The 16450-nt window shown below is 35.9% G+C and overlaps 1 protein-coding gene across 6 annotated transcripts in view; it reads right to left on the reverse strand.

Annotated features, from left to right (window-relative positions):
* Positions 1 to 16450, reverse strand: part of RALGPS2 (Ral GEF with PH domain and SH3 binding motif 2) — a 193887-nt gene that overhangs the window by 78289 nt on the left and 99148 nt on the right. For all 6 annotated transcript variants that reach the window (XR_008383058.1, XR_008383057.1, XM_053605427.1 and 3 more), the window contains one exon: positions 7857 to 7983. Coding sequence is in view for 4 of the 6 variants with exons in the window: in XM_053605427.1 (XP_053461402.1) it covers positions 7857 to 7983 (127 nt within the window). In the remaining 2 variants the exon portion in view is untranslated. The remainder of the gene's footprint in view (positions 1 to 7856; positions 7984 to 16450) is intronic.

Raw genomic sequence — 16450 nt, forward strand, 5'->3', positions numbered from 1 at the left:
CAAATGAACTTCTCAATGTAATCACATAAGACATGTGGAACACCAACATCTCCTAAAATGTATTTTATGTAGTTCTAAAGTCAGCAAATTATAAAAATGCAGAATATTTAGTGTAATGATTTTACAGATCACAATTACAATTCTAAATGCATTTATTAATACTTTTTGAAAAAATTACTGATCCTTACTATTAAAAAAAAAAAAACCCATCTGCTATTCAAATCAGAAAGCTTGGACAGCTTTACAAGAATTAGTCCATACTTACAGTTGGGACTACAACAAATGAAGAACTAAATGCTTTCTCAATATTGAGGATTCAACAGCTGCAAGCAGAAGCCACAGGGCATGGCTGGTCCAAACTGCTACTTCCATTTTATAGTATGTGTGAGTAATGCTTAGTGCCTCAGTTTCCTCAACTCGATTTTATAATCAGCAATTTTATTAGCAATCTCCTGGAACAGTGGTTCTCAACCTTCCTAATGCCGTGACCCTTTTATACAGTTCCTCATGTTGTGGTGATCCCCAACCATAAAATTATTTTCATTGCTACCGTCTTGTTTTTCATTTGCCACACCTTGAAATAAAACTTCTGGTGAAAGAAGAAAAAGATCTAGATCTAAATCTTATAGTATATTACTCTTTGTTTTACCTATTCGTCTTCTTAAAATGGTTTTCAGGACCCTCTCTACTATCCTCAGAACGCCCCCCCCCCAAAAAAAAATTATTATAAGATTTCTGGAAGGAATTAGACATCTAATTGTTATACCAAGTCTTAACTGAATAACACTTTACCAAGGCATCCCATCTATTGACAGAACTATAGGATTTTACCTAAACACCCAAAACCTTATCAAAGACAAGTCTTACAGAATTTTCACAGAGGATTATTATTAAAACTAGAATGTGGGGCGGTGCCTGTGGCTCAGTGAGCAGGGTGCTGGCCCCATATGCCGAGGGTGGCGGGTTCAAACCCAGCCCCGGCCAAACTGCAACAAAAAAATAGCCGGGCGTTGTGACGGGCACCTGTAGTCCCAGCTACTCCGGAGGCTGAGGCAAAAGAATCGTCTAAGCCCAGGAGTTGGAGGTTGCTGTGAGCTGTTGTGATGCCAAGGCACTCTACCGAGGGCAATAAAGTGAAACTCAATCTCTACAAAAAAAAAAAAAAAACTAGAATGTGAAAGTTAACATACAAACTAGAAAACTAGGCTGAACGCTAACTGCCTTAGCCAGTGGGCCCATTCTATTCATCTTCAAAGAGCTGACAGAGCTTTGCTCTGCAGTTCCCAGAGACCTTAAGAGTAAGTTGGGGGCCAGGTGCGGTGGCTCATGCCTATAATCCTAGCACTCTGGAGGCTGAGGCAGGTGAATTGCCTGAGCTCACATATTCAAGACCAACCTGAGCTAGAGTGAAACCCTGATTCTAAAAATAGCCAGGCATGGTGGCAGGCACCTGTAGTCCCAGCTACTGGGAAGCTGAGGCAAAAGAATCACTTGAGCCCAAGAGTTTGAGGTTGCTGTGAGCTATGATTCCAACGTACTCTACCGAGGGCAACAAAGAAAAACTCTGTCTCAAAAAAAAAAAAAAAAAAAAAAAGAGTAAGTTGAGTAAGTTTCCTGAGCGAGAGCAATTAGAGGAAGTATTATATGATGGCTGTGTAGTCTCTGAAGTTAGAAGTGCCTAGGCTGGGACCCAGCTCTACCATTTGCTAGTTGTGTTACCTTGAGCAATTTATATTCTAGCCTCAATTTCCTTATCTGTAAATGAGGATAATAATAGTATGTAGCTCATGTAGTTAGTGTGGCGATCAAATGAAGTGATGTACGTAAAACATTTAGAATTTCTAAGTACTCAGTAGATTTTAAGTATCATATTATTACTACTCATCTATGTACTTTCTGAAGTACCAATCACAGCACCTTGTACAAAGCAGGTGATCAATAAATGTGTTTAAAAAGATCCAAATTTTAAGTATGCAATGGCACTGATCTGCGATCTTCACTTGTAAACCTAATAGAGCCATGTCAGCTATTATGGCAGGTAGTTAAAAGAGGCTGGACCATAAACAAATGAAAAGAAAAATTAAGGCAAGAATAGATGTAGTAGAAATTTCAGCCTAAAGCAAGTGTTGTGAGACGACAGATTAAGTCACTTGTTTAACAGTAAGGTCCAAGAGCTACCTACTTTATAGGTTACCTAGGAATAAAGATGTAATTGCCATAGCTTTAGTTAAGATTGAATCGTAACTTACCTTGGAGCTGGTTTATAGAAGAATTCCTTATGTTTTTATTAATAAATTAATAAAGTTTATCCTACAAAAGATTTAGACTTTAATCTGTACTCAATGGAAGGCCATTGATGCCTATGATACAGGGCCTCTCTGAAGCAGATTTTTAAAACTCCAAATAAATTTGTCCTCATGCTGTAAGTCTGGTGAAGTGTAAAGATCAATTTTAGACTAATATTCACTCAACTCTTTAGAGTACTAATTCTTTTGGCATTTTATTTCTTATGATTCCTACTGATAATACTATAAAATGCCTGGAAAAACCCATGCCATTATGAAATTATTTAGAAATCTACCCTAAAGTAACCTGATTTTTGCATATTTAAATTAATCTTAATAGTAAAGATTAGATCCCTCCCAGCTTTTAGTCTTTTCTGCTAGTATCTGTGAAAGATAACCAAATAATAAAAGAATGATTCCACTTACAATGTTATGAATCCCCCCAAAAGAGCCATCTAGAAACAAGTTTACTTTTCACTTGTATCAGTGGGGTTTTAGTTATCAAACTGTAATTCTATAGATAATTATAGGAAAAAAACTGATGAACTCAAAATTGTAACCTAAATACAACTGAGTCCCAAAATTGTAATGTAATCTATGTTTTCTTTGAACTGTAAAATGAAATAGTTATAATGTATATCTTTTTAGCAAGTCAGCTTAACCTAATCTGCTTCCGTTATGATTAACATGCACATCTATATGGCTGACACTCTTAAAAAAAGCCACAGGTTTTTAAAGAAAAAAGCCTATGAATGTGGTAATGAAATTAATACAACTCTATAGTCTCAGCTCTTTTATATCACAAGTCTTTGGTCTAAAGCAAACTTCAGAAAATATACAATAAAGAACTTATTAGAGGAATTTTAAATATATAAAAAAGAGTAAGGGTAAAAAAGGATATAAATGAGGTAATGGAAAACGTGGATGTAATTTTGGCTGAAGAATAAGCTAGGGCTAGCTGCCATTTGGTAAGAGTTTCATTCTCAGGATCCAAAAGACAATTACTGAACATGGTTTACTGCTATTTCAGAATATATAACAAAATATAATCAAAAGAATAGGGTAAAGTAATCTATGATGTTTATTATCTTTAAATCAAACCAAAGAAAGGAAAATGGAATAAAACTCTTAAATACTAAAACCCAATGACATTTTTTAACCATTAGACATTTTTAAGATCAGTGCTAGAGCCTTTTACATATTTAATTAAGTAAAATTCTAGCAAAGGGAAAAGAAAATATCCTGTTAATTTCTAAAGAGCAAGCAGAAAGCCATGAATGTTGTTGAAATTATCTGAATAGAAATGTGAGCAAAAACCTTCTTTGAAAATATTTGTACACAGTAGAAATTTCTTTTTTTGTGTGTGTGTGTGTTTTTTTTTTTTTTGGCCGGGGCTGGGTTTGAACCCGCCACCTCCAGCATATGGGACCGGTGCCTTACTCCTTGAGCCACAGGCGCCGCCCCACAGTAGAAATTTCTAAAGCTAATGTAAAACTGAAGAACTGTATTCTACTGAGATCACTTAAATACTTTAATATATGCAAAACTACTAAAAAACAAAAAACGATAAGATAAAATCTGAAATTCATGTAATTCTAGGTATACTTCAAAATTTTCGTAAATTGTGATGAAGGCGTCACTAACAATGCAAGGAAGGCACAAAACAATGAGACAAGTCTCTCCTAGGACACAGGAAAGAGATTATTCATGAGGTAATGACATCAACCTGAACCTCTGTTAGTAAAGAAATACTAAGATCCATAAAGGCAGGGAAAATCCATTTCACCTCCTGTTATACACCTAGCACCAAGCACAGTGCTAAGCAAATAATGTTGCCAGCTAAGGCGCCAAAAGGAAATCGGGGGTGGGTAGGAATTGACCCATGCAAATATGCTACTCAAATAAATCTACAGCATTTAAACAAAAATCACAACAAAGAAACTTACTTAGGATCAATAGTTTATAGAGAAAAGGTAAAGGCTAATCATCTATTTCCATATGGATTTAATTAATAAACTGAACAACAAATATTTACTGAGTGCTTACTTCTGTTCTAGATGTTGTGAGGATAAAGCCCAAGGGCTTACGAACTGTTGAGGGGAAGCCGGAATAACGAAAAGATCACAAATAGGATGCTTTTCAGAAAGCAGTGGGCAGAGGACACTACATTAAAGAGGGTTGTAAGAACAGCTCTTCTCTTCCCAAGAAAAGAAACTCCTATTATAAAACCTGACATATTAAGTTGGGAAAGTAAAGGGGATTTCTCTGTCCACAACAGTGAGGAATCATATCTAGACACATTTATGTCCAGCATAAGGGCTACAACTTCTCCATAACATTCTGTTTCTACTCAGTGGGAAGAAACATACAGTACTGTGACAACTTATTTCCACAGATTTAAAAATAATCACCCTAATCTAGTTGAGCTACTGCATCTTCCCATTACATGAATAAAGTAGAAATGAGGCTCAGAAAATGCACACAAAAGAGTATTTATCATGCTCCATACAACTACATTACAATGTTCCAGTTTTTTCTCTCTGCAGCATAACAAAACTTAACATGCCAAATTCTTCAACAAGCCCCTTAAGATTGTTCTCCAGTGACAAGAACAAATGAGCGCTTAATGATTTTCAGATTTAAAGCAATAATTCTCTTATAAAACAATTTTTTCCTTGAGATTTGCCAAACTATTCCTCTCTAGACAAATTGTATCCTTATTCTAAGAAATTTTCCCTCTATTGTCCAAGCTGACTAATTTTTACCTTGAATGCAAACCAGCAGAAGAGACAATATTTCAAAGGATGATGAGTTAAAAGCCAAGGAAACATTTTCTACTTCTTATAATTTAATCCACATTGAATTACAGATAAATTTAGCAGCATCAAAGTAAGTTTTGTCAGCATATAAACCCCTCTCCTTTCTTAAGCTTCACAAAGAAAAGGTCAGTTTTGATCATTATTTTTACAAGAGAAAACAGTTATGTGTGGACCGCCTCTCTTGTGTTAAGAAATAGATGATTTACCTTTTCTCTATACACTATGGATCCTAAGAACTTCTGCAGAAAAACAGAATTATGCAAATTATCATATTTGAAGAAGAATATTAATGAAGTTATTAATTTGCATGATGAGTGTTATCTTTCATATATCTTCAGGGCAAGTTCTGTCCTACCAGATGTACAGCATTTTATAAATACTTAAGTTTTTGGCAACTGTACTAGGCCTAGTTTCAAATGAATAGGAAAAAGATTCTGAAATCAATGCAAGTTAAATGTAAAAATCACAACCTTCAATACACTTTAGTATTGAAGATCAGGCATAAAAAAAATAAACCATCTGTTTGATGTAAATCAAGCAGTTAAAAAGTTGCATAAGAGATCTGCTTCACATTTTCTTAGGAAAAACCATGTATGTTTTGATAAACTGAATACACTTAGTTTCAAGGTTTGCTATAAAACAAAACTGTCACTACATTAAAAGGATGATTTTCATGCTGGAAACGAACTAAACTGAGTCATAATAATTTATCTGACATATGTTTTATTTTCCTTTCCCAAGTCTACCAAACATTTTTGCCACGTGGTCCACAGTCATCTCATAATCAATACGCTTCTTCACCATAACAGTATAGAAATGAACTACATGTAGAATACCAGTACACAAAATAATGCAAATGCTAAAGTATACGCTCTCCATTTTTTTTTTTTTTTAAAAGAAAGGGTCTCACTGTGTTGCCCAGGCCAAAGTGCAATGGAGTAACCATAGCTCACTGTAACCTTAAACTCTTGGGGTCAACCAATCCTCTCATTTCGACCTCTGAATAGCTAGGACTACATATAGGTGCATGCCACCACATCCAGCTAATTTTTTTCATTTTTTTTTTTAAAGACAGGGTCTTCTTATGTATGAAGTAGTGTAGATAATGCTATAAGGATGGGATCACTGGCAGAGGAAGCTAACATGTAAGATGGGAATCAAGTTTGGAGAAAGGGGGAAAGACAATGAATTTACTTCTGGATATGAACTGGAGTTATCTATGAATTTCTCATTCAATCCATCAGTATTTTAGTATCTAAAATGTTAGGAGGCTTCAGGGATTAAGTAGACAGCTAGATACACTGGTCTAATATAGATGTGGGAGTATTTACGTAATAGAAAAAACCTGAATGACCAATCCAAGAGAATGACCAGTGTAAGAAAAGAAGTGGATGGAGACCTTTATAAGAATACATTTGCGAGAAGGGCAGAGAAAGATCATCCAATAAAACAAAAGCCAGAAATGTGAAAGGAAAACCAAGCTACCTGTGTAGAATTTCAAGGAAGAGAAATAACTGGCATCAACCAACCCAAAATTAAGATAGGGCTTGAGGAACACCTATTAAATGTTCTCAATTAGGAGTCCATGGTGACCTTACTGGGAAAATTTCTACAGGGTGAAGAGGGAGTGCCTCTCTGTCCTAGCAAAGAAACAAGACATAATATTCTGATATATAAAGGCCTTTAACTAAACTATGCTAAGGGTAGTGTGCCTTCAATCTAAGTTTTCCTTCAAAGTCCTGAGATGTCCTGCAATATTCTAAAAAGTTCAACTCTTCGCTGGGAACGTAAGGCTGATGCTCAATAATAGCTGAGTGGGCCGGTTTCAACCACCTTCGTCCCTACTTTGTCTTCTAGTCACCGGTAGTATAAAAACATTGTGAAGTCTCCTAAGGGAACAGCAGACTTTCTAATTACTCTCAGAAACAGCTATCTTTAAATCTGGGTTGAGTAGTTACATAAAAGAGTACAGATCGGGGGTATGTGTTTGGAAAAAGGGTATTAGAAATGTTTATCACCTGATCACTCTTCACTTAAGATCAAATCAATTTATTTAATGTATGCTAGTTATATCTCATATGCAGCAGTTTCTGTATATTTAATTTACATACAAAACGACAGTTTATTTGGGACTTTTCATTCAAACACATAACAAAGCATTATTCATATTTGGCTGAAAATAATCTTAAAATGTTATTGGTTAAATACTTGGATTTAAAAACACTATAAGACATACAGTAAAGAGATCAATTCTTGGTCAAATGATGTGTGAAATACAGAACTGTGTAAGGACCAAGCTAGATTTCTACAGCTCATCAACTCCTTTTACCTAGGTAATCGATAATACCAACATGCAATCAGACTACTCTTCAGAATTTACACTAAAACGTCTACCAACATTATATAAGAACTTAGACCAATTAATTTAATGTACTAAACTTCATTACAACCTACTGTGTCATTCTTTAAAAGCATTACTAAAAAGCTAAAACATTATGTTTCACTATATGGTCTATCTCTATGAAAACCTAACAGTCTATGAGAAACCTCAAGGGCAAATGGCTACCTTAATATGAAAATAAAGCCCAGGTAATAAGACAACTTCCTTTGGTCAGTTTTTTTCAGTTTAGCACCCTTGCAATAATTTATTTAAAGGATACGTACACTTCAGAAATACCTTGAATTTCATATAAATTACTGATTAATGAAGAGCAACAACTAGGAACAATAAATACACAGCAACAAAACTCACCTAAATAGGGAATGCAAGGTGTCATCTTTAAGCTACTTATATAGTCTCTGAGTCTTTTGTAGTTATCTTCTTTACTCATTACATACTCTAATTTTTCAAAGGTAGTTTTGTCTTTTCGACTTAGTAACTAAAAAACAAACAGAAAAGTCTAAGTTATTTACAAATCCCGTTTTGTTAATCAAAGACCTGAAGTTGTGTGTACTATGAATGTGGATTTTAATTTCTAAGTTTTCATTTCTAAATTTTAAATTTCTAAGTTTTCTTCTTTAACTGTATTTTGGTAGTATACAAATAAAACAAAATCAGATATACCTATTAACATTAATAACCCAAATTCGTTATTTGTAAAATATAATACTTAGTATGTACATAAAATTATTAACTAAGCAATAAATCATAATACCTCATTTCTCTTTACCACTTTAAATGAATAAGCAACTTTTATTTTTTCCTAACTTAAAATAATTATGTATTCCTATTCAGCTAAAATGTCCAAATATTTTGTCTGTCCCCTGCCTCCTCAAAGATAAACATTCTTATATAACCCATTAATAAATAAATACTGAGTTTTGTAATCTAAGTAACACTTTTTCTTGACAAATCTAGTAATGGCTACTAGTACTAATTAAGTGTGAAACTCTGTAATTCTTTACATTTTTGGATTTTGACAAGACATTTTCCTTCCCTTGACGTGTCTGTATGACGTCACATAGAGCTTAACTATTATAAAAGACATTGTTACAAGAGTCTTGAAGGGTAAATTTGTAGTGGATGCCCTTTGAGATCAATGGAGATAATCAAGATATCACCTTTAAAGCTAGAAAAGGCAAGGCCAGCAACACACAATGGTATGCATTCAAAGGCTCTACAATATTTTTTTGACTCATTCCAGAGACCTCAAGAGTCTCCCTTTGTTGCCCCAGGCTAGAGTGCCATGGCATTAGCCTAGCTCATAGCAACCTCAAACTCCTACGTTCAAATGATCCTCCTGCCTCAGACTCCAGAGTACCCAGGACTACAGGTGCCTGCCACAACCACTAGGCTAATTTTTCTATTTTTAGTAGAGATGGGGTCTTGTTCTTGCTCAGGCTGGATCTGGAACTCCTGAGCTCAACTGATCCTCCTGCCTAGGACTTCCAGAGTGCTAGGATTACAAGTGTGAACCACTGTAGCCAGCCAGGGTTTTTCTTTAAACATACAGAAATTACTATTTTATTACTGTGTAGTAAAATTGCACCTTTACTTCATATTAAAATGTTGGTGTTATCTGACAGCATACAAAACAATCCCACCTTTACCATTTTCACCTATTTCTCTTATAAGGTTAAACAGATAAGTCTGAGTAGTAGTTTAAAGATGAAGAGTGTCTGTGGCTCAGTGAGTAGGGCGCCGGCCCCATATGCCGAGGGTGGCGGGTTCAAACCCAGCCCTGGCCAAACTGCAACAAAAAAATAGCCGGGTGTTGTGGCGGGCGCCTGTAGTCCCAGCTGCTCGGGAGGCTGAGACAAGAGAATCGCGTAAGCCCAAGAGTTAGAGGTTGCTGTGAGCCGTGTGACGCCATGGCACTCTACCCGAGGGCGGTACAGTGACACCCTGTCTCTACAAAAAAAAAAAAAAAAAAAAAGATGAAGAGACTGAAATTCAAAGGCGATCACGAGGTTAGCAAAGAGCAGAACATATTAATACTCTCAAGTGTTCACTCACAAAGATGTACATCCTTGTTTTTCAGGTCTCATTGTCTGGTTTTGGTGATAAGGAGTATTTTGACACCTAATATACTACTCTCTAGTATCATAAATAACACCACTTGGACCTGTTTTTCTTAGGCTCAAAGATGTAGGTTATCTTCAGATAATCTCTATCAGGAAAATGTCTGAACAGTATCCTTCCCTCTTTAAAATACAATGTGAAGGAGCCCTTGATTTTCTTTTCTTCCTTTTCAAATGTTCTCTGATGTTCACAATGTTATCCCTATAGAATCATTTCATTATGTCTGCCCTCCAAAAGGACAGCATTCTAACTCCAGATGCTATTGGCACCCTCACTCTTCTTTTGGTCGAGAGCATGACAACTGGGGGGCAAAGCTCTTCACATTTTCACTGGTATTTGTGAAAGAGGAGACCCACAGAATTCCAGATGTTCCTGGCCAGATCTCTGACCCCACCTTACCACCACAATCTGTTTTGGAGAAAATCCAGATGAATGCCTGCCCATGTCAGTCACCAGGAAATGTAAGCTCCCAGACTGCCCCTCTTCACTTTGAGGTGTACCCCCATATCCATGTATGTAAACGTGTGCATTCACAATAAACAAACACTTTATTTTGGACCTTGGGTACAGGTTAATTATAATTCTTTGTTCATACTTTCCCTTACTATTAGTTCTTGGTATATGACTTTGTTAAATTGATTTATTTCTAAATTTTGTAACAAATACACATGCATCACCCACCTAAGAATTACATGCCAATAACACGTATCCACCTATGTGCTCCTTCCATATCCAAGTGCCCTGACTATCACTAATGAGGTAACCACTACCTTGAATTTTCTGGTTATCATTCGCTTAAATTTTACTTCATTTTAACTAAAGAATGTCGTACTGTGTATATAGTCTTTGGCAACTGATTTGTTTGCCTAACATTTTGACATGAAGGTTTTAACTGTGAAGCTGTGGTTAGCTGTTAGCTCACCCATTTTCACTGCTTGTATGAAATACCTTCACAATGTTCATTTCTCTATTTATAAAAGTTCCTTATGTATTCTGAACACAAATTCTTGATAAGTTACACATATCTTCCTCCCTTGTGTCAGTTTTAGGATATCTTTTTACTTTTTTACTTTTAGGATATCTTTTAATGAACAGCAATTATTACTTTAACATGGCAAAACTCACTCATCTTTTCTTTCATTGTTCAAGTTTTTTGAATCTTACCTAAAAAATCCCTACCTATCCTAAGCCAGAAATCTACGCATGCCAAACCAGACAGATACTTACCTATTTTCTTCTAAAAACTTTAAGCTTTCCCTTTTGAATTTAAGTCTTTACTCATTTGACAATAATTTTTATAAATGGTGTAAGGGGCTGATTTAATATTTCCCCAAGCTAGTAAACAATTTTCCAGTTCCAATTAACAAACAGTCCCTCATTTCTTCACCAATTTATAATGCCATTACTATCACATATCACATTCCTTTAAATTTTACAGTGTAAATTTTACAGTGTAAAAGGAAGGATCTATTTCTGGGTTCTCCACTGGTAGGTATGTCTAAACCTGCATGAATGCTATATTACCAAAATAATAAAATGTATCCTTTTATCTATTAGGGCAAGTGCCCATGTCCCCAAGCCTCATTTTCTTCTTCAGAATCAACCTGGCTCTTCCCAAACATTTGTATTTCCACATAAATTTTATAATCAATCCCTTATCCTCAGCACTGTTTGGGTATACCTGGAAAATTTAAATTATACAGTGTTATGTTTTGATATACTCATACATTTAAAATGATTATCAAGCTATTGAGCCAATTAATATGCCCATCACCTCACATTGTTAACTTTTGTGTGTGTTTAAGGTAAGAACATTTAAGAGGTACTCTTTTAGCAAATTTCAAGTATATAATATGTTATAAATAACTACAGTCACCAGGCTGTACAGAATTCACACCACGTAACTGAAACTTTGTACCTACTGACCAACATCTCCCCATTTCCTCTGCCCCTCAGCAACCATCCTTCTCCCTTCTACTTTTGAGTTACACTTGTTTAGATTTCACATATAGGCCAGATCATACAGTATTTGTCTTTTTGTGTCTGACTTATTTCACTTTGGATACTGATCTCCAAGTTTATCCATGTTGTTGCAAATGTTAGGATTTCCTTCTTTGAGGAGCAGTAGTATTCTACTGTATGTATACATACCCTACACTGGACACTTGCTTCTATATCTTGGCTATTGTGGCTAACGCTGCAATCAACATGGGAGTGCAGGTATCTCTTTGACATGGTGCTTTCAATTCTTTGGGCAAATGTCCAGTACTGAGATTGCTGGACCATGTGGCAATTCTATTTTTAATTTCTGAGAAACCTCTATGCTGTTCTCTATAATGGCTGTACAATGTACATCCCTACCAACACTGTACACGAGTTCCCTTTTCTAACCACATCATTGCCAACACTTGTTATCTTTTGTCTTTTTGGTTAATGTCTTTTAGCCATTCTAAAAGATGAGAGACAATGCCTCATTGTGGTTTTGATTTGCACTGCTCTCATGATTAGTGATGCTGAGTACCTTTTCATGTACCTGTTGGCCATTTATTTGTATGCTCTTTTGAGAAATGTCTATTCAGATGTTTTTTAATCAGGCTATTTGTTTTGCTTTTGCTCTGCATTCCTTATACAGTTATATGCTGCATAATGACATGTCAGTCAACAACAGACTGCATAAGCAAAGGAGCTCCTGTAAGGATATAATACTATATTTTTACATGCCTTTTCTATGTTTAGATATGCAAAGTCACCATGGTGTTACAACTGCCTAGAGTACTGGGTATAGTTTGTACAGGTATGTAGCCTAGAAACAATAGGCTATACCACCTAAGTTTGTGTAAGGGCACTCTGCGATGTTTGCATATCAAAATCATCTAATGAAGCATTTCGTAGAATATATCCTGGTTGTTAAGAAATGTTTGATTGTATTTTGGATATTAACCCCTTAAAAGATGTATAGTTTGGGTGGTGCCTGTGGCTCAGTGGGTAGGGTGTCAGCCCCATATACCGAGGGTGGCAGGTTCAAACCTGGCCCCCGGCCAAATCTCAACAAAAACTAGCTGGACGTTGTGGCACGCGCCTGTAGTCCCAGCTACTCGGACTGGGACTACAGGCACCTACCACAATGCTCAAAATTGTTTGGCAGCCCGGGCAAGATTTGAACCTGCCAGCTCTGGTGTATGTGGCTGGCACCTTAAGCCGCTTGAGCTACAGGTGTCACCCAGCTACCGCAGGTTCTTGGCACTTTTGAAGTTCAACTGGTTGTAAGTGCATATATTTATTTCTGGGCTCTTTATTTTGTTTCACTGGTGTGTTTATGCTATTCCATTGTCTGTTTTATGCTATTATCTTACTGCTTTGATTACTATAACTTTGTGGTACATTTTAAAATCAGATAGTATGGATGCCTCTAGTTTTGTTCTCACTTTGGCTATTCTGACTTTTTTTTCTATTCCTGATTTTTTTCTGATTTTTTTTTTCTTTTCCTGTGAAAAATGTCATTGGAATTTTGATGGGATTGCTTTGAATCTGTGAATTGCTTTGGGCAATATGGACATTTTAACAATATGAATTCTTCCAATCCATGAACACAGGCTATCTTTCCATTATTTGTGTCTTCTTCAATTTCTTTCATCAATGTTTTATAGTTTTCAGTGTCCAGACCTTTTACCTCCTGGGTTAAATTTATTCCTAAGTACCTTGTTGGTGCTATTGTAAATGAGACTGTTTCCTTAATTTCTTTTTCAAATAGTTTGCCGTTAGCACATAAAAACAGAACAATGTTTGTATGTTTATTTTGTATCTTAGAACATTATACTGAATTCCTTTATTAGTTCTAACAGTTTTTCAATAGTCTTTAGGGTATTCTATATATACAGATTGTGTTATCTATTCAGATTGAGATTTTGACTCAAGGTGTACATAATCTATATACATTTGGGGAGAACTAAAATCTTTACATTTTCTCATCTATGAACATGGGCTGTGGTTCCATCTATTTAGTTTTTAAATGACTTTCTGTAAAGTTTTGTAATTTTCTGTATATAGGTATTACAGATTTTATTCCATTTATTGTTTGCTATTTTGTCTCTTCTGTCAATACTGTAAATGGTGTCTTTTTAAATGATATTTTTAATTGTTTCAAATATAACTTTTTAAAAATAAATTATTCATATATTCAGTCACCTTAGCAAACTCTATTTTAAAAATTGTGGTAGAATACCTATGTATAACATAAAATTGACTGTTTCAACAATTTTTAAGTGTATAGCTCAATGACATTAATTACATTTGCACTGTTGTGCAACCATTCGTTTCCAGAACTTTTTCTTCTCAAACCGAAACTCTAAAACCATTAAACAATAACTCCCCATTCTCATTTCCCCCAATCTCTGGCAATCACCAGTTTACTTTCTGTCTCTAAGAACCTGACTACTCCAGGCTCATCATATAAATGGAGCCGTACAGTATTTGCCACTTTGTGCCTGGCTTATTTCACTATGATGTTTGCAAGGTTCATTTTGGCAGAGCATGTATCAAAATTTCATTCCTTTTTAAGGTAGAATAATGTTTTATTGCTTGTATATATCACATTTTGTCTACTCACGCATCCACTGATAGATGTTTGGGTACTGTGAATAATACTGCTATAAGCATTTCACTGTTTCTATTCAACACAGTGATTCTACATTTAATACAACAGTGAAAATGTGCATCCTTTCCTTTGATGTTAAAGGGAATGCTATTAATGTATCTCCTACATAGGATGTTATAGTCTTTCTGGTGCAATCCCTTTATCAGTTAAAAAAAAAAAAAATCACCCCCAAGCCTTTCCAATTGTATGCTCTTTAACTTGCGGTCCATCTTCCATAAAACCACTATCCTTAACCTTTTCTCTTAGCATTCTCTTCTTTCCTTATAAACCTGGTAACATAGGAGGTAGATTTGTTATAATCCTTGCTCCTTGCTCTTCTCGATATTCTCTAACTCATTATCCTACCTTCCTCACTAAAATCCTCCAGCTTCTATTAAATTCAAAGCACTAGACCAATGCTGTCAACAGAATTTTGTGTGATGATGGAAACCTTCTGTCTACGCTGTCCAGTATGACAGCCACTCACCACACGTGACTACTGAGCACTTGCAATGTGGCTAATAAGGCCAAAGGGCTGAACTTTTCATTTTAAAGAATTTCAATGACTTAAATTTAATAGCCACATGTGGCTAGTGGCCATAATATCAGACAAAACTTGCGCTGTAATTTATAGATCTACAAGTCACTCTTTCTCTGTATCTTGAAGATTTTAGTAGTTGGAGAAAAAGCCCACGAACCAATATTATTCCCATCATGTATCTTGATGATTGCCATCTTCGTGGAGATAATACTGCCAATACCCTGGTTTCTCACTTTCCTCACTTCTCTTCCTCCAATTTTATCCTTCTACTATTCTAAGCTTCCACTCCCTTTTTTATTCTGAATCCAGTAATCATTCGACTCTACTGGGACTTCTAACTCAGTGACCATTTTACCTTTTTGCTATTCTTCATCTCCTTCCTTTCACTCAATTTTCTCATCTACCCATAAAACAGTTCTTATGTTTTCCTTCTTTCATCTCTTGTGCTACCCCTGACTCCTCTGGAATAAACAGGCATAGGAAAACCCCAACTCAGCTCTTGGTACTACTGCAAGCTGAACACCGGAATATGTAACTATGCTGAGTGGTGTTACTCTAAATTCTTTATTGAAATTCTTAAGTGGATCCTACACAAGACCTATCAAACCTAGTACATGTTCCAAGTTAATGCACTCTCACACTCTCCCAAACGACTTTCATATCCTTTCCTCTTTCTTCAAACCTCTAATATCTCTCCCTCATCACTCCCAAAGCAATCAGAAGAACTACAAATTCCACCAATTTATGGGAATCCGTACTCAAATGCACTCCCTTTCCGTCTGTTAAAATGGATACACTGAGATCAGGCATGGCTCACATCTATAAACCTAGAACTTTGGGAGGCCAAGGGGGAAGATCACTTAAGGTCAGGAGTTCAATTCCAGCCTGAACTCTACTGAAAAAAAAAAAAAGTAAAATTAGCCAGGCATGGTGGTGTGCACTCATAGCCCCAGCTATCTGAGGGCTGAGGCAGCAGGATTGTTTGAGCACAGAAGTTTGAGGCTGTGAGCTAGGCTGAAGCCATGACACTGTAAGCCCAGGCAACAGAACAAGATTCTGTCTCCAAAAAAAAAGGATAAACTGTTGGGCTACACTAGAGTGATGATGGCCCTTCCCTTTCATGTAATAAAACATATCACCAGTGAAACCCCTCATTCTCTTACCATTTTTCCTATTCCACAAGATCACTGTCACTAGCTTAAAACATAATATCATGAATGCCATCTCCATATACAACAAAATACCACAAATTTTTGGTCTCCTCTTCCTTTCCAGCTACTATAAGATTGCTCTGCAGCAACCCACTGCAACCCATTAGGGCAAATTCCCTATACCCACTTCTTTGCAATCATTCTGTGAAGTCCAGTTTTTCACATACCATTACACTGAAATCTTTCTTGCCAAGGTCACCGATACTCTCCAACTGCCAAAGTTTGTACCTTATTCAACTTATTAGTATCATCTGACAAAGGTGACCAATCCTTCTAGAAACACTTCCTTTAAACTGACTAGAAAATTTTGCCCCATAATTTTCTTTGTTGATTCCTTCTCGTTTTTCTGATCTTGGAAGGTCCCAGGGTTTTTCATCTGTGCTTACTCTTTACGTGAACCCATCTATTTTAAATAATTTATGCTCGTGATTACAAAAAT

Source organism: Nycticebus coucang, chromosome 10, assembly GCF_027406575.1.
Source record: "Nycticebus coucang isolate mNycCou1 chromosome 10, mNycCou1.pri, whole genome shotgun sequence".
NCBI classification, from domain to species: Eukaryota; Metazoa; Chordata; class Mammalia; order Primates; family Lorisidae; genus Nycticebus; species Nycticebus coucang.